This window comes from Dermacentor variabilis, chromosome 1 (assembly GCF_050947875.1).
Source record: "Dermacentor variabilis isolate Ectoservices chromosome 1, ASM5094787v1, whole genome shotgun sequence".
NCBI classification, from domain to species: domain Eukaryota; kingdom Metazoa; phylum Arthropoda; class Arachnida; order Ixodida; family Ixodidae; genus Dermacentor; species Dermacentor variabilis.
The window spans coordinates 222,483,000-222,506,302 of NC_134568.1; the positions used below are offsets into that span (position 1 = coordinate 222,483,000).

Genomic DNA, 23,303 nt, shown 5'->3' on the forward strand with positions numbered 1-23,303 from the left:
ATTTGTGGCAACCAGTTGGAGCTAAATGGCGAGTGATTAGAATTTGTCATTGATGAAATGCTGCACCTATTGCGCAAAACTGCGCATGAAGAAAGTGCTGCTAAATGCGGTGCCAAATTGTTATTTATCGCATATATTGTGCCATGCCCAAACCAACAGGCACCTGCTTCGAGGAGACAAAAAAGAAACATTCAATTTTGTCGACGCTGAAGTATATGAGCATATCTCGGGCAGGGCCTGGGATCACCCTCCCTTTCTGCATCTGCCAGTGTCCATGGAGAATGCGGCAGTGCCATGGCAAAGTCCGAATAATCAAAGCAGGTACAAGGAATTGATCAGCGATGGACATATTGCAATAGGACTGATACTTTGGCTATTTAGCTGAAGATCGCTTTTCTTTTTTTGCATTTATTGATGCTTATTTGTAACTGTGTGCACATTCATGGCACGTGATTTCTCGCTGCTAGAATTGCTAGATATTTGCGCTTGCTTCATGCTCCATTAGTGGTATCTACACATCTTTTATTAGTGTTTTACATCTGCTGTGCGTAGCTTAGGAGTAATTATCTTATATAGTATGGTGACGCATAACTGTGAGGGTACAGCTGATCGATGCACCTTTGCATACGGCGCATTTTATTACGTCTAGGCAGCCTGGACATGGAAAAAAAAGAAAGCAAAAATGGGACAAGGAAGTAGACACAGATGCAAAAGCTACACAACACAGATGCTATTCCATCCATGATCTGTGCCTGCGGGCATAACAACAAAAATAGCATCCTTGAATTGGGCCGCTGCGCATATTAATGTGTAGACATGAGTCAAGCAGATGAAACGCTTTTACAGATGAAATGAATAGCCGATGAAAGGGATAACGAAGCCATGACAGCTTGGGAGAAATGAACTCTTTATTGAAATGCAGAAATAATTGTGAATTTGGGCTAAACCTGCATTTATCTTCATTTTTTTCTATAATAATAAGAAAATGGAATAGAAAGTGGTAGAAAGAAACTTGCATCTTAGTATAATACATAATGAATGCAATTTCTCAGAAAGTATTAACTCATAGATCGTCTTTTTCTGTTAACACCAGAGCGGTAAGTTATTGCTCCAAAGCGTTGTTTCCTTGCTCAAAACAGCAAATCTTTCTGCTCTAAAAGCATATATTTCTGCTCCAAACTGCAATTTTTCCTGTCCCTAAGATGTTTCCAAAAGACCAAGGGCCGCTTCCATTACTGATTTGTGGAGAATGAAAAGCCTTGAATTTTTACAGCAGCACTCAACACCAGGAAGGTTGGTCTGCACATCTAGTGCTGTATAACCTCACAGCTCCATATTACCTGAATTCCAGCATGTCTAAAAGGTAGCCTGATGGGGGTTCCATATTGTGGAGGCGTACCTGAGCTTCAGCCCTACTGGAGTAAGATAAGCAAGTAGTTTTACCAAGGGTCGGGGGAAGTGCAAGTTATGATTTAAATAAGCAAGGGTGTGATTAGCATGATTTATAATGCTAATTTTGTGTAATGGTCAGTTGAGCCTATAGATAAGTGGATGCCTAAATATTTCTATGAACATATGGATAATATCTATGAACTGAAGAGGGTGTAGCTTAGCTTGAAATGAGATAGCTGGTAACTGAAGGGAAGTAGTGCAATTTCTTTAGTAGCATTCAGAAATATTTGCTGGGTATTGACTACCATTCGTTAATGTGATTCACATGACATTGATGTTTGTCAAAGTTGGCATTGTTATTATCCTGCTGTAAATAATATGCTCATTGACAAATAAACAAATGTTATAAGATGAGTTAGCTCGTAGGTCATTTTATATGAACTAGAAAGAGTGATGGACCTGGAACTGTGACTTGACGCATGACTGAGACAGCTGGAGTCATATTTGATTGACGGTTGTTTGCCCATACGAAGTACTGCTAGTTAACAAAAAGAATCCTGCACCAAACTTTGGACAAGGGGGGGTTAAGTTTTAAATGGGAAAGTTAGAGTAGTAGGTATCGGCGGGCAGTTATGTCAAAAGTTTTTCCAAAATCTATGATAAACGGTGTTGATAGGCACAGTTATGTCAAGGCTAGTACTGCTATCATGTATGAATGAAGCCAGTTGGGTAGTACATCACACATAAAAAAAAATGTTGGTTTGGATGAACAGTTAGCAAAAGTTTCATGACATCTGAGTAGATTGCATGTTGCATTATTGGGACACGTATAATAGATATAGGGTGGTAGCTTTTCTATAATGATAGAGGGCCTTTTTTGTGCACTGGAGGGATTTTGCTAACATTTCAGTACATTACTGGTTGAAAAGGCTGCTGATAAATATGTGCGATTTAAAGAATACAAGGAGTGTATTTGGCATTTTTCAGCATTTTTCCACTTGTACTGTTGATTCGATCAGATTTATATTAGTTTCAGGGAATTGATTATTTTTATTATATGCATATATGCTTTTAATTTCAAATGTGATACCAGGGATGATTGCATGAGTGTAGTAGGGATACAAGAGGAGGCAACCTTGAAGTTTTTCAGTGAATACAGAATAGAAAGTCAAGTGTGTCAGCGATGTCCTCTGCAATACAGGAAAATTGTAATGATCACATTGGTATCGATGGCCAGGATGTAGAGTTTGTAAATTTCCAGATTATTTTAGTATTAGGACATAGCATTGATAGTAATGTTCATGAAAAGAAGGGATGTTTGGTTTTGGCAGCCTAAAATTTTATTTTTAATGGCTCAGTACCTTCTCCATGCAAAAGTATTGTTACATCATTTTGCCTATTGGAATAGCATTTTATTTTTATTATTAAGTCATCTTAAGGGGCTTAAATACAGTCAAGCCTCAATATAATGCACACTGATATAGCAAATTATCAAATATAGCGAAGTAAATATAAAATTTAGTAGGTCATTCTTTATATCAGTGGAGTATTCTCCTAATATAATGAAACCAAGAAAGCCAGCGCGTGCTTGATTTGGGGGCATGTTAGAATAGGGCAAGTACTGCCAAAGGAATCAGCGATGCGTTTCTACGCCAGATAAATAAGGTCAGTTTCGTCAATCCCGTCAGGGTCGAATTAACGGAAGGCATTTGTATTACTCTGACAGAAGTGTCATTAATGGGCAGCTCAGTGCTCCTCACAAACAACGCTGTGCTTCTATATGAGGGCTCTGTGTCACTGCCATTTGGGCGTGATGATGATGATGATGACAGCAGTTTGAAAGTGCATCGTAAATGCAGACAGTATTTCATGTTGTTTAGAAACCTAACACACTACTGCATACAGCAGAGCCTCATTATAACAATGTCGCATTTAACACTGACATTTTTTTTATAAATGCGCACAGGTGGTCAACAAAAACAAATTTGCGATCAGGTCAGCTCTAAATAGGTGCAAGCATGATGCTATTTATTGGCACCGTAGGCCATTAATGGGCCAAAAAAACCTTTCCTGATTGCTCGCTGAGCAGCTTGCTCGGGCAAGCTGGCTTCTTGCCATTTGTATAGGAGATGCTTTTCCTGGCTTGTCACTGGCTTGCAGTAGTGGTACAAGGGACATGAGAGGACACAAATTATCTGTTTTTGTTAACATGCAACTCGTGCGACATGATTCAATGACAGTGGCGGTGACACGATTGGCGTGATCATGCTGTATGTGAGTACCTGACTGGCAGATGTCAGACCAGCCAAGTCAAGCTGCTGGTGAAAATGTGCATGCTCATCCAGAATGCATGCTTATGCTCATCAGCTTACTAAAACGATTGGATAGCTGCAGTTGCAAGTTGCTCTTCCTGAGGGTTCCGCACTTTAGTTACCAGAATAAGCAATTTGAACTGCAAGTAAACAAATGTTTGTTTTACTGCAGCTGATATTGCATCATATCTTGAATTCTTGGTTCCATGACTGCAGTAGAAAGCCTGTACATATAAGGCATGGCCAGCCATACTTTAATGTTTCTGTGTTGCACCTGATAATTTGTACATCTGTGTTTGTTATATATTGGGGTTTGACTGCAGCTACTGCCACTCTGCCAATACTGCCTCCATTTGCTTATATTGACTGGGGTTAATGCTGCCAGTGCTGACCAGTGTTATAATGTTTGTGTGATGCATGAAGGAAGATGTCTAGCCAAAAGTGCCTGTACTCTTATGTCACAAGTCGTTTGCAGCACTGGGGAATCTGCAGGACTTTTTAGCTAATAGGAATGCGGAATGCCTCTCGAGATGTGTTCGTCCATGTCACGTCGTCTGCTCACTGCCACAGTAATACGTGGTACCAATGTGCATGCGCAAAGGTCCTAACATCACATATCACTGCAACGTACCACGTACCAAGCAAAAATAGAACTATTTGGTCCCGCCAATACTTGGATGGGTACGCCCAGAACTATATTCCGCTGCGCAAGTATATTGCCAGTGTACACATCATACCTTTGGAAGTGCTGCAAGTGACTTGTAAGTACAGTACAGCTGATGTTGTAGAGCAGTGATAAGTGAGGTTTTTGTGGTAAAAGCTTCTTGCATGTTTAATAGGGCCCCTCACCAGGCCACATAGAAAATTTCGGTTATGCGCTGGAAGTTGTTACGTGCCCTCTAGGGCGCGTTCTGCCGCAAAAACTTTTCAAATTGTTTCATTAATAGCCGAGATATAAATATTTCAGTGCCGCAGACCCATGATTTCGGGAGGCGAGCTCCACTGCCAGGCGAGACGCTCTCTCCACTTGCCCTGTCTAGCCTCTGTAAGCAAAATTCCTTCCCTGTGTTCTCCCATACTGGACTTCATAGATCGCGTGACGCACACGTCACGGGCCCCGCTTTCTTGCAGTGTGGCGTACTTTTGCTGACGGTGTCGCACACGAGCTGTTGTGATTGTCTCATTTCACGCAGCGCAAGATTTCGCGCTCTGTGCACGAGGACACCTGACTCGCAGTATAAGTCAGTGCTACACGAATACTGAGGCAGACACAAGTGGACCACAGAGCATGATCCGCGCTGGAACCCAGTGAAGAATGACATAGTTCTGGCGTCTGCGCGTGCGCAACTGCATGACGTGGGAACAAGCAGATGAAACAGAAGTACATCTCTCTTGCTGCTGTGCGAAGTAAAACAAAAGCACGCAGACATTCAGTTCTTGTGTTTTATTATTTCTCTGAGCTTTAATTCGTCTATTCAAGCAATATATTACACAAATAACAGATGTTGCCTTGAATAATTCTTGAAGTCACGTTTCACCACGAGCGACGTCACAGCACGAGCACGTGTACATAGGTGTGCTAGCACATGTACATCATCCTCTGGTTTGGAGTGCGGTGGCCGCGTGGAAAAGGGAAAACAGCATTCGGTTTGAAATTTCAGACCTTTCCACGGCGCATAGTGATGTAATACTTTGCAGACACGATCGTAATTGCGCATTGTATGCTCTGTGCTTGTGAGCTCAACATGGCGAGACCTGGTGAGGGGCTCTTTCAGGGTGCTGTGACTGTCTGTGGGCCATATCTCTAGCTTGGGTTTTGGCAGTTCCAGAGAAGGGACCTGCTGAGGATACCACTTAACCAGAGCATGGAGCCTGTGCTATGTTGTTGTTGCTGTGGTTCTAACATGGTGTCTCTGTGTTGGTGGTTGGTTTAGAAAACCCAAGTGAAAACCCTGCCTGCCTCCAGGCGGCGGATGTGGCCAATCCAGACCTCACCCTTTGGGGTAGGTGTGCCCAGTCTTTCTCACACACCACCAGTCTGTCCTGCTTCTTGCGGGACACTACTGCATGGCATTCTACCTCTCTGCTCAGCCTGGTGCTCAGTGCTGAACTCTTTTCTTTCCTGCTACCAAGGAATGGCTGTCATCACCCTTTGACTTTACCCCTGGATCAGAAAAGGGGTGCGTTTTTTTTTTTCTAGAGCTGCACAGCCACACATTTTTTTTCCCCACGCATGCATGTGTTCTCTCATCTCACATTCTTGAAGCTTACTTTCTCGTCTCCCTAAGCTAACCTTTGTTCTGTGTTTGTCAGTGTCTTTGTTGCGCTGGGCTTGCCTGCATGCATTCATTTGCTTTAACCATATATAAAGAAAGCATGTGTTGATTTATTTGTGTGTACCTGGCTTATGAGTAGGGTTCTGTGTTTTAGGAGTTTATATTTAGGCAAGATCGGAGGGTGTTTTCTGGAGTTTATTTTTTCAGCAAACATTGGAGCTTTTTTTTTTACAGCACAATGAAAACTGGAATTTTTCTGCCTTTGAGCATGATTCACCTTTTAGTTTCACCCATAGCTCAAGAACAGGTTTGACTTTAAAAAAGAAGAGAGAAAGAAGGAAACTGAAATATACTGGCAGTATATTTGCAGGAAAATTTTTATTTACATTCAACATTTACAATAGCAGAAGGGTTTGTCGCCATTACCATTTACTGTAGTATATAATGCATATTTACCAATGTTGGAATGGCTCATTATGGCACGCCCTTTTAACACTTGGGCTAGCTAGAGAAAAATCTAGTAGGTCCAATACAGGATGATAAAAGATGGGCCAGCCTCATACATGCTTTTCCATAAAGCTATGGGCGCATTGATTTCTTCAACAGCATAAGCCTGATATTAAAAAAACTCTCTTGCCAGCAAGATAGTGTCATGCCCTGGTGGTGAAACTGCCAAAAATTGCCCATACAAGTTGAATGATGCTGGAGGTTTTGACTTCGTGTGTTCACAGTCTGACACCACAATGACTTGCTGGTGTAGTGCACGTCATGAGCAATGTTTTGCTGCACAACGCAGCTCCATTTCTCTGAAAACAGCAACGTAGTGCTCTCAGAAGCTGTCAAGAAATCCACAGCCCTTCTCGTTGTCTACAATGTTAAGCATGTAGCCAACATCTATGCCAAAGGTTGTTCCAGATGTGTTGTTTCTTCAACTTAGCAGCGCCTGCAGGTGCACAGCAAAGAGATGGTACACGTCATGCAGAAGAGTAGACTAGCCTCTAGTAGATTTACCTAATTATTGAGAGTGGTTCGTCTAAAATTTTTTTAGGCACCTGAGCTATATATGAGCAGGTTATACGAGGAGTTCGTTGTCACAATGAACGAGTTCAGCTTCTAACACTTTTCTATGAATGTTTTCATGGCATAGCCATGTAAGCATAATTCAGAGCTCTGAAATTTGGAGTTTTTCGGATAAATCCTAATGCCATTTTTTTTTTTACTGGGGAGTGTTTTTCGGGTTTTATCAGATTAATCCAAAATCGCAGAACCCTACTTGTGAGGAAGGCCATATGAATTTTTGCCTGCCAGATTTCCTTAACCTGCATTGAAATCTTAATACAAGGGTGTTTTCACATTTTATGCCATAAAAACCTGGATGCTGAAGCTGGTAATCGTACCCGTGAACAGCAGTGAAATATTGCTGCTGGTGAACCATGATGCATGGGTAAAAAAGGTGTTCTAACTAAACTAATCAAACTGTTCTTTAACCACTGTATACAATCGGATTGCATAGTGGCTGGTTAGGACACCATTCTATACCACTTTATTAGTGAGGAAGGCAAAAAGACTGGTTTTGGTAGTACAGCAGCTGCAGATTACTGTTTTGTATAACACAGCATCTTCAAAGATCTTAGTTCAGCAATGAATAATGGGAATGTAATTTCTTATCATAATTATGTTTGCTATTGAGGATAGTTTCTACACCTCAGGTGCATAAAAACCATAAAGAAGAGGAGTGGTCTATTACAAAATAATTATAACATGCAAATGGCAATGTTTAGACCCTTTAAAAACCAGGATAAAGCTTCAATGAACATATCTTTTTTTTCCCTCACTTTTGGATGGAATATTTTCAGGAATGTACAGCTTTTTTTCTGAGCCTCCACCCCCCAAAAAAAAAGTGTTTTGAGTGACAGAACAACCAAGGTCTTGATGCCACTTTTGTGAAAATGCTCTTATACTAAAGTGTTGAACTTTTTCATCATTCAAGGTCAAAAGGGTTGTTGGTTAAGGTTTTTGAGGTTAAATGAGGTATTTCTACTGATGAGTATTAAAAATACATACATGTAGGGTAATAGGGCAGCCATCATCATCATCAGCCTATCTTTATGCCCACTGCAGGACGAAGACCTCTCACTGTGATCTCCAATAACCCATGTTTTGCGCTAGCTGATTCCACCTTCTGCCTGCAAATTTCCCAATTTCATCACCCCACCTAGTTTTCTGCTGCCCTCGACTGTGGTTTCCTTCCCTTGGCACCCATTCTGTAACTCTAATGGTCTGCTGGTTATCTACCCTACACATTACATTGCCTGCCCAGCTCCATTTTTTATCTTTATGTCAACTAGAGCATTGGCTATCCCCATTTGCTCTCTTATCTACAATGCTCTCTCCCTGTCCCTTAACGCTACACCTAACATTTTTTGTTCCATCGTTCTTTACACAGTCCTTAAGGGCAGCCATAGCTGTAGCCTAACTATACCAATTCATCTAAAATGTGAAGGGTGTTCCATTGATCCCAACAAGTGGGACGTTGTGTTTTCTTCTAGTATTTTATTTACTATCTGTGCAGAAGCAGCTGGAAAATGTGTGCTCTTCAATTAACCATCTACCAAAGGGACATTCTCTTTGGTAGAACACAAGTTCCAGGTGCATCTTATTGCAGATAGTACAGGAATCCTTTCTCCCTCATACAAGATGGTATGCACTCAGCCTGGGAATAGATCCTGTGACTGCTAGATGTTTTGCTTTTGCATCTTCATGCATTTATGATGCGTAAAGGCTGCTGCATCATGCATGAATACTTTTGAGGGAAAGGTTTTGAAGTGAGAGTACAGCTTTGACAAATGTGTTGCAACACCACGTACCTGAGCACATGGGGCTTGGACCCCTCCTCTGCATTTAACCACCGTGCATGGCTTAGCTGTGTCTGCGGAAAAGGGGATCCTGGGGGTTGAGCCGATGCCGGGTGCCTGGACCTTTATGGCCCTTCTGGTGGAGGCAACACACCCTTTTGACCTCAGCTTCATGTGGATGGCACCATTGGTAGTTGCCTTTTCCTATTCTCCTCTCCAATCTTGACCTTTCTTTTTTTTCTCTCACTTTCAGTCTATCTTGTCCTCTCTTCACTTCCTTTTGCTTCTGATTTTCCAAGCAGTGACTGTTAACCTTGTGTGACATAACCAATCTAGGTTATTCATGTTGGGTTATAGTGGGAATCTGCCGTTGGCGAACACAGAATAGAATGCTTCTAGTCTTGCGATGTCTCCTGATTGGGCTCCGAGGTGGGTGGGGCGGGCATTCTTGCCAAGTATAGTGACATTAACTATGACTTCAAGTTTCCCTCCACTCCCTGATCACTTCCTGAAGAGGGCGCGCACCAATGAAACCTTCAACATTTTCTTGCCACCGAAAAAAACATTTTCCATGTACCGCGTAGTGCATAGCCAATATTAAAAGCTAGACTGACCGCACAATATCTCCATTTGTTGTCGCAGAATGTTTGACAGAAGCCATTGGCTCAGCTTACAAAGTAACTAAGATGGGAAGCGGCGACCTTCTTTTATAAGTGTGTGACAAGATTCAATACAACAAACTTTCGAAACTGGTTGCATTTGGTGAAATCCCTGTCTAAGTGGGCCCAAAGCAGGTGCGATGATAAGGAAATTCCAACTAAGCATGTTATCATTTCCTTTGGAACTTACCCTGAGTCAATTGAAACTGGATATTGTAAGCTCTGTGTATGGCCATACATGCCCAATCCATGCCGATGCTGTGTCTAACGACATCCTCAGACATCTGCACTTGCGCAACTCACTATTCCAACTGTGACGAAGACCACCCAGCCTATTTGCGATCGTGCCCGTCATAGAAGAAAGAGAAAGAAGTAATGTAACTCAAGGTGAAACTAAACATTTCTTTCCAAGAAGTGCGCAAGCATTTTTCTGTCCACAATCAGTCTAATCCGGCCTGCGCTGATGTGATGCGCCAGGGGGCAGTGCCACATCCTACGGCGGCCGCCCGAGTCACACGCAGTGTGACGGGGTTACGCAATCAGCCCCCCTGGTAGGAGCAGCCAGTGCTGTTGTGCCCCCCTGCAATGAAGGGCCAGCTGACCTCCGGGTCCGCTGGACCAAGGGCCACTGCCCATGCAGACAGGCCCGAAAACCCCGAAAGTGTGCCCACTCAGCGGGTAACATCCAACGCCTCTGAAGAGGCAATGGATGCAACCACCCGTACTCCAGTATCTCAGGTGCCTAGGGAATGGCGCAGCTGCTTGGAGCACATCGCAAAAAAAAAAAAAAAAAAAGAATCTCGTATCAAGGGGCCCGGAAAGGTCTTGTGACCTAAGTTAATCAATCTCTCTTAGATGATACACAGCACCTGCAATATGGATGCACAGATATAACAGTGAAATGTCAGGGGCTTGCTCCATAATCTTGATGACGTTAAGGAGCTCCTGCGTAACTTTAATCCAAGGTTGCTGTGTGCTCAAGAGACACACCTCAATCATTCGCACAAACTTTCTCTGACAATATGTCACAGACCGCAACGACACTCTCACCTCGTCGGGTGGCATGACTGTAGTAGATAAGAATGTTGCCTGCCAGCATTTACAGCTGCAAATGCCCCTTGAGGCACTTGCAATCAGAGCTGTGCCGTTTGATAAGCTAGTCACAATTAGTTCTCTGCACATTCCTCCCAGCTATCAACTTTCCGAAACAAAATTCCAGAGCTTTGTCGCTGAGCTTGCCAAGCCTTATATTGTAGTAGGAGATTTAAATGCACGTAACAACCTTTGGGGAGATTCTCATTATGATGTGAGTGGGCACCTAATAGAAAACTTCCTCTTCTCCACAGGTGCATGCTTAATAAACAAGAAAGAGCCTACTTTCTACAGCGTGGCAAACTAAACATTCTCACCTATAAATTTAAGCATCACATCAAGTACACTCGTGCCATACCTGGAGTGGAACGTGATTAAAAATCCACACGGGAGCGACCATTTCTCCATTGTCATAACACTAACAAAAGTTGATGAGTGCTCTCCACATGTGCCCCGGTGGAAAGTCGACTGTGCCGACTGGAAACGATCAGGGGCCTGACTTATTTGATGTAGGATAACATCTATACACTTCCTATCAATGATGCAGTTCATATTTGACGGTGTTTATAATGGATGATGCGTCAATATGTATCCCCGAGACAAATGGATCATCATCTAAACAGTGTGTTTTCTGGTGGGCAGCACACAAAAATCAAAATGAGGCTTGGAGTCACCTTTGCAACTCTCCAACTACAGAGGATGTGATCATCTTCAAGAAAATAAAGTCTGAGGGTAGAAGAATGCGCCACTGTGCCAAAAGGGAAAGCTGGCAAAAAATATGTTTCGGGCATCAACTCTTATACAGACTAAAAGAGAGCTTGGAACAGAGTTCATATATTAAATGGCTGGCAGACTCAACCTCTGCCGTTATAAACACACAGGGAGATAATCTAAAAAACCTGGCTGATTTTCTGGCATCCCACATTAAGCTTATTTCCAGTTCATCCCATTATTCAGATACTTTCCGTAGATATCTGAGACAAGCAGAGTGGCTCCCTCTTGATTGGAGAGAAACAAGAAATGAACAATACAACCATGCGTTTAACTTGGTGGAGTTTCAGCTCTCACTTAAATGTTGTAACAAGTGGGCTCCAGGAAATGGTTAAATAGTTTACAACATGATCAGACACTTAAACCCTTAAACCCTCAAAACGATACTGTCACTCTTTAATGCCGGATTTTCTGCTGGCACATTCTGTGTGCCTGGAAAGAAGCAATAATCATTCCAATTCTCAAAGATGGCTTGGACCCGACTTCGGCCAGCAGGCCTATAGCCTTGACAAGTTGCCTGGGCAAACTGTTTTGAGAAAACGGTCTACTGGCGCCTCCTTCATTTTCTTGGAAGTAACGAAATATTAGACCCCCTGCAGTGTAGTTTCAGGGAAGGTAGATTTATAACCGATCACCTTGTCCGCTTCGAGACTAATATCCATGATGCCTCTATACATAAACAGTTTTTCTTATCTATAGTCTTAGAGATGGAGAGGGCATACAACACAACTTGGTGTTTTGGAATTCTCCGTGATCTGGCTGGAATGGGAGTTCGAGGAAACTTGCTGAATGTGATTCATAGTTACCTCTCTTATCATACGTTCTGTGTTATAGTTAGTAACATGCTGTCTCGTCCATTTACAGAAAAGGCTGGTTTACTACAAGGTGGTGTGCTGAACTGTACTCTACTTGTTGCCAAAACGAACTCGCTTCATACTGTCATACCACGTACAATGTTTTCATTCTGTATATGTGGATGACATCCAAATAGGTTACAAATCATGTAACTGTCATATCTGCGAGCAACCAAGTACAGCTTTGTTTAAATAAATTTTCTAAGTGGGTGGACGAGAACAGTGTTAATCTAAACCCTCAAAAAAGTATGTGCATCCTCTCCTTGAACAAGAGAGGTGTAATAGCAGACCCTGTGGTAAATCTCCATGGAGAACAACCACCTGTGAGCTCTGAACATAAATTCTTAGGTATTATCTTCGACAGTAAACTAGCCTTTATCTCTCGCTTGAAATATCTTAAAACGAAGTGCCTCAAGACTATTAATCTGCTGAAGCTCTTGTCACGCACATCCTGGGGAAGTGACAGGAGATCTCTCATAAGCTTGTACAAAAGTTTAATACATTCATGCCTTGACTATAGAGCCATAGTCTATAATTCTGCTATGCCTAGTGCTTTGAAAATGTTAAATCCTATCCACCGCTTGGGTGCTTTCCTTGTTACATGTGCCTTCAGGAATAGTCCTGTACAAAGCCCGTACGTTGAATCTAACAAACCAAATGCCGCCGGCGGCTACTGCATTTTGATGGAGTCAAAATGCAAAAATGCCCATGTCCCATGCATTGGGGGCACATTTTAAAGATTCCCTGGTGGTCAGAATTAATCTGGAGTCCCCCACTACAGCATGCCTCATAATCAAATCGTGGTTTTGGCACATAAAACCTCAGAATCCAGTTGACTCTAACAAATGGTCTCATACTTCCAAAGGACATATTTAAGCTTCTCCTATGCCTTGAAGGTAAAATCATATGTAGATAATCCATGTCATTCAATTATTCATTATTCATGACATGTCCATGACAAGGCTGTTCTGTAACTGCCCAGCCATTAGGCCTCTTCTGTCCCTCCGGTTGGAAACACTGTCAGAATAAACAGGCGTCCTTCTTCTAGAGAATGTCCTAATGGCTCCTACTTGGCTTCCACCTCCTTGGGAGTGGCAGACTATCCAGTGTCTTTTTTGTAGAAATATCAAAACAAGCACCTGAGGCACATATACATTTGCATTTTCTTTAACTTCAGGAGAAGTATTCCTCTGCTAAATTTTGTACAAATGCTTCTAAGTCTCCTGCTGAGGTTGCTTACACAGACTAAGACCACCATTTTTAATATCTGTTACATTGAATCCACATACAAATATTTTTATGGCAAATGCATACGTGATACTCTCTGCAGTTAAACATAACGCAATCAAATCTCACCAGGGCTATTGTGTTCTCAGATTCATTGAGTGTAGCCCAAGCCCTAATGAGTTTACTAAAACATAAAAACGCTTTTTAACGAACTATATACATTGCTATGCTCAACTTATATGGGTAAACAAGTCCTCATTCTATGCTGGGTACCTGGCCACAATGGCGTAAAAGGCAATGAAGCTGCTGATGAAAACGCTACCTCAGTAGTTTTTAGTGATACCGACACAAACATACCCACTCCAGCCACACGACATAAGCTCAAGAAGCACTGGCAGAAACAGTGGGATACCCAGGTGTCCAATAAGCTCCATTTGATCAAACCTTGATTAGGATACTGGGTATTGGAGAAAACAGCACAATGCAAGGAAGTGCTCCTTTGTAGATTAAGACTAGGTCCTACCTTCGGTACCCACTCTTGGCTACTGACTAGAAGTGATCCTCCGTCATGTCGAAGGTGTGGCGACAGCCTTCATGTCCTTGTCCAGTGCAGGGAAGTAGAAACTGAGCGTAAAAAGTACTTTCATTCTGTATATTGTCAGCATATTCCACTTTACCCAGCATTTTTTCTTAGTCACGAACCGCTTTTTAACTTGAAAACAGTTTTTAGCTCTTTAGATGAAGTTAACATCTTAAAAATAATTTGGCCGGGTCATGTGCAGCACAGTTTCACCTTCGAGGCTGTAGCCACAGTGACAATTTTTCAGAGCACAGGCCTCTCGGCTCTTAACTTCAAGAGCCCTGTGGAGGCAGTACTGCTTGTATACATTTAATTATGTCACTTTTTCGTAGCAAAACATTTATGCTCACCTTACAGCATATGCCATTGTCATCATTTTGATGCCTATATGTGGTAAACAACAGCCTGTTTTTAGGCCTCTTTGCAGCCACATACATCTATCATTTGCAATTAATTTGATCATTTCATACATAATACATAGATAATTCATTACCATATATCATTGTGCTCTTTGGCCATAGTTGGCCCATGCACTATTGAACGGCACACATCATAGCTTTGGCAAATGCTATGTCTAGCACTTATATATGTTCTATGATACTACTATTTAATGAAGGTAAATGTGAAACAGTGTATAAAAACAATTTAGGAGACTGAAAGCTTTCATCTTTTTATATACAGCTGCTGCACAGCACTCGTCAGACGGAGCAGTGAAAATTCACTCATGATAAGGTACATCTCTACTCCATTTCATACTCGGCAGGCAGTGCAGCAGAAGGTATGCAAATACTGCAGTTGCATTATTTGTGCACATTTGTGCTTTCAGTATGCCACATACGTACTATGTTTTGTTCATGAGCATAAACAGTACACATGTAGCTGCTGGCCGTAGAAATGTGTCACCTTGCTAGTTCAGATCTGTGATGTCTGCACATAATTAATTGCATCATATTTTGTGACATGAACATATGAGATGGTGTACTTTGAAGTACATGCTACATACCTATGTCGTTCATTTGTATGTAATTCACTATTTTTGATTGTGAATGTGTGCAGCGTGAGAAGTCTCTCGAGCTTTCATATGGTTACCTGCTATGTATGAATCGGAGTATAGAGCACTGAACAACAACAATAAAGACGATTGTGTGTATGAGTACAGACAGGCACAAACATGAGATAACGTTCATTTTTTAGACAAGCTACCCTGTGCAGAAGCAGACTACACATTCCCGACCTTTTGCAAACGATGCACACAATGTTAGTGCTAGTCAAGAAGGAATAAGAAAAGATGAAGCTGGAAAACTTGCAATGAAACTATGGAAAACAGAATTTGGCACTTTACCATTAATTTGATTGGCATGTACGAGCACACTTATTGGCTATAATGACTTCGGAATTCACTGGGAAGAGCACTTTACAACTTTGTAATGTCATTCCGCAAGGGGTTAAAGATGTTTGGTGTTCCATACTATTGTTGGTTTTATTGACTATGTATTTGCTTGTTTGGTTTCATCACCTGACAAGTCTTGCCTTTCTGCTGTTCAGTTTTAACTTTTAGCCGCTTTCCATGCTGCCTGTCAGCCTTGCTGTCCAGGAATTGCAACATTTACTACTCAGTGACAAGTCTTACCTGTCCAGGGATGTTGCATTTTCTGCTGCTTGTTTTCTTTGAGTGGAACTCGCTTTATTTAGGCAGCTGTTGCAGCGGCGTATTGTATATGTAGCTAGTGCTGTAAATTGCTCATTGCTTTCCAGCTTTGGTGGGGTGGCTGAGTTCATTTACCTCCATGAATCTATTGGTGCAAATAGAGCACTGTGCTTTATGCTATGAAAATGCAGCTGTGTTGATGTTTTCATAGTCTCCCTATTTTTTCTAAATGTGCCAACAGAAAGGTCACAGCTTGGGGAGAATCTCTTACTGCAGAGGTTCCTAAACTGGGTTCCACGAGGGACCATCGCTTTCATCCTCCTCCCTCCTCTCTTCATTTCTTCATATTTATTAATTTATATGAATTGCTTCGCATGGCAGTTTAGCTTAGCAATGCCTGTGCCCATTGTGTGCGCACTTCAGCAGCCCTTACAAAATATACCACTGCAGGCAGCAATGTTGAAAGTTCATCATTGACCTAAAGGCTTTTTGCACTGGAGTTTTGAACACGCCATGAGAAGCGACCAAGATAGCTGGGTAATATGAGCCACAACTCTGTGCATTGAGGTACACGTCACCAGGAGGCTTGCTTTGTGTGTTCAGGCTTCATTTCTGCCATTATTTAAGCATTCAATGCCTTGAGAACGTATCTGCATTTCCTGGGAGTAGCTTGTGGTCCAGCTCCTTGAAAGGGCATACAGTTCTCGGCATAATTATGTAGAAACCGAGAGTAAACAATCTTTGAGCCTCTGAAAGTGTTGTTGGAGCTGTTTCTTTAATTAAAAACTGCTAAATACAAGAATTCACATGCATTCAAATGCGTTTGTGATGGCTAATGAAATAGCATAAATGATTAAATGAAAACTCGAATGACACACACTGCCTCTAAAACAGGTTGCAGAGATTATACATGAAACCAAATTGGCCGATGGGGCATGGACAGCCAGTAACAACATGCAATGAGGAGAATGTGGATAAGTACTTGTGACATGATTTCCTCATTTATAGCTTGCCGTACAGATATGAATAGCAAAGCAACACTTATGCCTGCACATTCTCACTCCATCTAATCTCTCCATTTAAAAACACACTAGCTATAGAGACCCAGTCATGTAATTTGCTAGTGATCACTATCAGAAATTCTGTATTTTCCTTGGAGGCACATTTGTAGCAGACCTTCTTACGATGGCCAGTGTCAATATGTACCAAAATGGGTCCAGACTGTCATTCATGGTGCAAATGCTAGCCACAGATTTTATCCTTTTATAAGCATAATCTGTTGATGCATCACTATTCGGGAGTGATGGTTTCAAGCTGGTGTGTGTAGAGTGTGTGTACACGCATCAGAACAGTCGCTGCAGTTTGATGTCCTGTGACTTCAGCTGTGCTCAAAAGTGACACTGCAGCAAAACTGCATGTACAGCTTATCGTGCACTATGTACTTATTGACACAATGTTTTCCATCCTTCAGGGGGCACAGTACACATGAAAAAGCTTATTGTGAAAGAAATTATCCAAAATTCCTACCACAGCACAACTGGGACAAGTAAATGTACTCTACCTCAACGCATTCATTAGCAATGGTTCAGGCTGTTTGCTACTTTAAAACTTCAAATATCATATAGACAACATCTGCGAAGTGTCCCCCCCCCCCCCTCCCCAATGCAAGCTTGGTTTTTTAAGAAAAAAAACTTTCAGCTGCCTTGCCTAGCTTCAGAGTGAATGCATACAAAATAATCATATGGCCAGCCTTAGGATATGAAAAAATAATATGTTCCAGGCCAAGAACACCAAAGGAAAAAACTTGAATGCATCTAACGATTAGCATTTATATACTCTGCCTATTGACAAACTTATAATATAGTAGTCTATATCATACTTGCTAGAGAGAGCAGGCCTATAACCATTTGCTGTGATGGAGAAAAATAGTCGGTATAAAGTTTCTATTTCATATTTACAAAGATAAATTTAATCTGGATTCTGTGTCATATTTGCACCCACCTGGAAGAACATCTCCTTATGCCAACCCTACTTCTGTATTTATGCCTTGTAATTCTAAGGTTGACTTACTCAAATACTCTTTCTTTGTACGAACAATAACTGACTGTAATAACCTCATAAGCTTGAATTTTATTTCGTGTAAGTTGCCTAAGTTGTGTTTGTATGATTCCCACCCTGTAACACCGTGTAAGAGCTTACAGTATTCTAAATAAATAAAAATAAATAATAAATTAGTGGGGAGGAGGGTGCTGTTGACCAGCATTTTTTTTTTTTGCATCACTGCCCATTCCTATTTGCAAGCCCCTGCAGGTGCCTCCACTGGGCGTGTTCCATTTGTGCTCACAGAGGTGCTTTGAAAAACGATGCATGCCTCTACAAGCAACAGCTGTACATAGTTGTGTGTGGATGACTGCTGTGAATAAGCTATTATTATGGGGCTTAAACAGTGTAGTAACACATGGTCATGTTCCTTTCTTCAAGCTGTATATGCTGTGCACCAAACGATTTCCTCTATGCCCCTCCAACCAACAGCAGCTGCCATTTTGGCATGGCTCACCACTGCTGTGTCGTCTGCTCTGAAAGATTTTGAAACCATGAAACACCGTGCTGAGATGGTGCATATCCACTGTTGTGCGAGTTCTCCAGCAGAAAAATTCCCCTGGAAGTGAGCAACAGCTTGTGGATTCTCTAGACGGTGCATTGTGCCTGCAATCGTTTCACATGAGTGATAAAATCGGCACAAGCCAAACAACACCTGCAGAAGCTATCTTGATTGGACTGTCAAGGCGCACTTCCGTAATGAAACAGTGTGTATAGCATGCACGGCACACAGAGGTGGTATCTACAATATGGCGACCAGGATGCATTTCTGACCCCTGCAATCACTTCCAGCACTTGCAGCACACAAAAATGTGACCTTCAAGGTCACCTTCTCGTACTCTGAGGGAGTCGTTACATGGGGTGCAATTTGGACAGCACCTATTGACCATGCCGGACGCACTTCATTTCATCACCTGTTAATATTGCCTGACTGCTGTAAGGTCCGCCTTGCTGCCCTGGCTGCCATGACGCTGGCAGTAGGGAAAACCATACCAAAGCAGTAGGGAAAACGGGTGGGAAATGCATTTGGAACAGAAAACATGTACATTACACACAAGCAAAAGAATTATGGTATACTGAGGCATGTACTGAGGCCCAAGTGGTGTCTAGAAGAAACAGAGAATAAGGGGGAAAAGAAGGAAAGAGATAGAAATCGGTAGTGAATTGTGAGGCAGACACCAGCCTAGTGTGCCTACCTCATACTTGTCCGATCACTTGAAGTGAATTCCCTGAGGGCTTTCTGAGCAGAAACGGTTTGCCATCTCAAAGTGTGACGATGCACGAGTGAGTTCTGTCTCAGTATAGATGGGCCCTGTGAGTTAGCCAGACGCACTAACAATTGTCTTCACTGGTGCATTGCCATATGACCCCGATACCAGCAGATAATCCTCCTGTGGACGTACACTTCCCATTCGCAAAATCAAGCAAAATGGTTTTCTATGGTGCGATGTGTACCTAGCAGACAAGATGCGGAAGAGTAGGTGATATGTGAATAGTTGCTGTTAAATGCCGTGCCAAGTCAGAGAGTGAATTGGCTTAATGAAAGTTTTGGCACTCTGATGACTAGCCAATATTTGTCTGAGTGGTGCGCAGTCACATTCCTCCAACTCCCAGGGATTGCTACCTTCAACACAACTGTCACCATACTATACATGGTTGGCTCACAATTTTGACTTGGCTCATTGTGATTGTGCAAAGTCAACCCCCCTCCCACACAACAGTGAAACATGTTGCTTTTCACTCCATGCACCCGTTGCACTGCCACCAATGCAATGGTGCCCACACTCATGCAGTACCAGCCACGTTTCAATGCTTCACCTCCCTGAGGCTGTCACATAAATATAGTAACAAAGAACTATTTACAAATATTCACAAATGGGTCACGCTGCCATCCTTTTGCAGCTCTTCAAGCCATTAAAAAAAAAAGTAGATTCTAGAACCCCAGTTGGGACAGCTGGTTTCATTCCCCCAGCTGGCTCTCCACCAAGGCTGTCCACTTGTCATCACTGCAGGGTCGCAGAGGAGCTTCCCCTTCTGCATGCTCAATGAGGGGTGTCCGAGGCACTTGCTTGTTCATGGAGCGGGTTCACCTTAAAACCTTTTATTAATTATATGGACACTCCAGGTGCATTTCTGCCATCACCGTTGCCATGAGGTTTCGTCTAAAGTCCAAGGGTGGTAAAATTATCGCCGCGTGCCATATGCTGTATGTGCGAGTGAAAGCGTGCGAGAGTGAGCTGGTGAACGGAGCTCAGTCTCGCATGTGCGAGCGAGTAAGGCGGGCCAGAAGGGTGCCCTCTGCTGTTGTGCACGAGGCACGGAGGTGAGGCGAGGGAGGTGGGGGGAGGGGGGGCATTCCTCTTTGGCGGCTGCTGCTTATGGCATGGCCATGCGGGCGCCGTATCGTGAAAGCGATTTGCGACATGGCCAAAGTGCATGCCTGCGCGGGCCTCATCTTCAAAGCAATCTGTGGTGTTTGCAGAGTGTGCATAGTGCTGGTACCTTCATATGCACTGTGCTTTTGACGTTTCATTCGTGTTAAAGTGAGAGAAGCACGAAGGTCAAGTTGATCGCTGCTGCTGCCGTGATTCCTAACTCCATCATTTTGACAGTGAGTTAACGCTCATCGAGCACGATGTGTTCATGTTTAGCTGTGCACGCATGACACCATGCTTGTTAATTCAGTTAGAACTCGTTGTCAGGCTAGTTGGTTTGAATCCATGAGAGAATGTGTAAGCACAACTGAATGAGAATGTAAAAGAAACACACAAAGACAGTGCAGTCTCTGTGCGTCCATTGCTTTCTACATTCTCGTTCAGTTGCGCTTGCACACACTGTCATTGTTAATGTAGTTAGTAAGCAAGTTTATATGGGCCGATAAAACTACTGTCCTTACTTCGTATAGCTATGTACTAATTTGCTATCGCATTTGGTGCTTCGCCTTTTGGGCGAAACTGCGACTTTTCTTTCTTTGCTCGACGTTTACTCCGCCAGTTTCGCTCCTCTCTAGAAGATGCAGAAGGCACCACCAGTGGCCAGCCTGCCTGAAAGGGGGCATGAAATAGTGCATCAGGTATTATGTTATACAGTCTGAACGCCGTATTCACCAATAGCTGGCTGTGCCATCTTGGATTAGCCATCACTCTTTATTGTGATAACTGTGGCGTGTTAGAACCTGTGGTACACATCTCGTTGGTATGTCCAGTTTACTGAGGTAAAGGATTTGTTTCAGTAGAATGGGCTCTGCTTATCATGAGTCAACATCAAAGGTCCTATGCTTTCTCCTTCAAGGCAATGCCAGGCTTTAAATTTCCTTTCCTTATTCCTTTAATATATTTTAATTGATAAGCTCTATATTATATACATCAGGACTATCACCTCTTCGTCACCTTTACAGTGTGGTCTATTGTTAAAGGGAACACTCCAGTGTGCAGCTCTCACTTTGCTCGTGCTCTAGACGCAAGTGCCGTCTAAAGCAGTGCTGATGCATTGCATAGATGTGTGCAGAAAGCTACCAGTGCTTTCAACCATAAGTTATTTGCTGTAAAGCAGGGTGATTGCAGACTTGCCAGAGGAAAAATTTGCATGTACTCTACATTCATGTGTTCCCTTTAACTGTGGACTGCACTGTGCATACCATAATCAGCTATTTTCTTGCATTTTAACGATTTCTTTCTGCCCTCCTCCTTCTCTGGCTTTCCTGTTGCCAATTCCTTTCCCCATGCAGAGTAGCATGTAGGTGGCTACATACACGCCTGCAGAATTCTCTGAGTTTTGCCAAAGAGTGTTCTCTCTCTCTCTTTGTGCTGTATACTTGAGGGATTACAAACATTGTTTTGTAAGCCTGCAGTTGTATTGTGTAAAGCTAATTAAATTGTGTTTATCTATCTCTTGATTTGCAGAGTCTCCCTGGCGGCACTTTTGGGCCTGGACAGACTTCCTGAGCTATGTGGAATTCATGGCCAGTTTTGCACTCTGCTCAGGAGCCCTCTTGTACCTGCTGCTTGATGTAGAGCTCGTGGTAGAGGCTGTAGGCTTTGCAGCTTTGCTCACTGAAGCTCTGCTTGGGTTGCCTCAGTTCTGGCGTAATTTGCGTAACCAGTCCACTCATGGCATGAGGTAAGGGTAACTCTTGATTACCGTGATCATGCCTTCAGCAAGCCTGTGATACAGGACACATTGGCTCGAACATTGTCCGGCTGAATGGATGTTGTTACCTTAGTCTTCTAGCACATGAAACCTATCATGTAGGGTGGGGCACAATGAGGAAAACATTGAAGCCAAATAACAGTGCATGTAATCAAAGCCAGGGCATTGTAAACATCATCAAGAGCTCATCATTTTAAAGGAATCTTGAACCACTTTTATTGAAGTCGAGAAATGCATTTGATATTAAAATACCCTATTTCCTAAATACTTAGCAGCAAAAAGCGCTTCATTGTGTTCAGCAGAAGCGGAGTTATTGTCAAGCCTGTTCATCACTCGGGTGCGCTATTGGAGGTCCCGAAAAGCAGTGTCGTCGTGGCGTAGCATGGCGTCGTCATTTGCATGTCGACCATAGGACCACAGACGAAGAGGTCGAAATGACGTGTCACGATGCCAGCAATGACGCGAAATATGGCCAGCGCTTCCGTAGTGAAAACAGAGTGGGCGCCTATCGACAGTGCGCCATACATCGGTTCTCCGAAATTGCGGCCATCCCATAGTGTCGTTTTGCGGTGGTGACCAAGACGCGGTGAACGACGGCTGGCGGTATGACTGAAGCGGCATAACGGCTGTGCGCTTCGAAGCCTCCTCTTGCGGCGGCGACCAAGGAGCGGCTGTCGGAGGCTGGTGGTACGGCGATGTGGTTGCAACTGGTGGTGGACATCGGACAGCGGCGGCGTAACTCAGGGGTCGCTGGTGGTCTTGAAGATCGGTTACCGAGAACGCCTACCGGATTTCGTCACGCACCACTTCGGCGATTGACGCTATGGGTCTATCTAGTGTCGGTGTCAGAATCTTTTGATATTCCTCTCTGTTGAGCTCTCTGACCAACTCACGCAAGGAGTTCTGATACTCGGTAGTCACTGCGGTGGCATTGATTGTAGTGCTGGTGGACAGTTGATTGTATTGCTTGCATCTCTGATGAAGGGCCCGCTCAATAGCCATAGCCTCTTTGATAAAGTCAGCGAGAGTGACTGGCGGATTGCGCACAAGCCCCGCGAACAACTGCTCTTTTACACCTCGCATGAGGTAGCGCAACTTCCTATCTTCAGTCATGTTCGGCTCGGCTCTACGAAAGATGCAGGCCATGTCCTCGACAAACATTGTGACTGACTCATTAGGTTGTTACACCCTTAGCTCCATCATTTGCTAGGCCCGGTCACGTCAGTCGGCACTCGCAAAAGTATCCGTGATCTTCTGCCGAAAGTCATACCAGCTCGTGAGGCTACCTTTGCGGTTCTCGAACCAAGTACGGCCACTGTCGTCAAGGGCGAAATAGACGTGGGAGAGCTTTTGCTGCTCAGTCCACTGGTTAATCTGTGCGACGCGTT

At 43.1% G+C, this 23,303-nt stretch overlaps 1 protein-coding gene across 6 annotated transcripts in view; it reads left to right on the plus strand.

Moving 5' to 3' along the window:
- The window catches only part of LOC142557642 (solute carrier family 66 member 2), a 47,103-nt gene that overhangs the window by 14,595 nt on the left and 9,205 nt on the right, over positions 1-23,303 (plus strand). For 5 of the 6 annotated variants that reach the window (XM_075669629.1, XM_075669647.1, XM_075669655.1 and 2 more), the window contains 2 exons: positions 5,639-5,707; positions 21,669-21,885. In XM_075669629.1, the coding sequence (XP_075525744.1) occupies positions 5,639-5,707; positions 21,669-21,885 (286 nt within the window). The remainder of the gene's footprint in view (positions 1-5,638; positions 5,708-21,668; positions 21,886-23,303) is intronic. The other variant, XM_075669673.1, reaches the window with a different exon arrangement.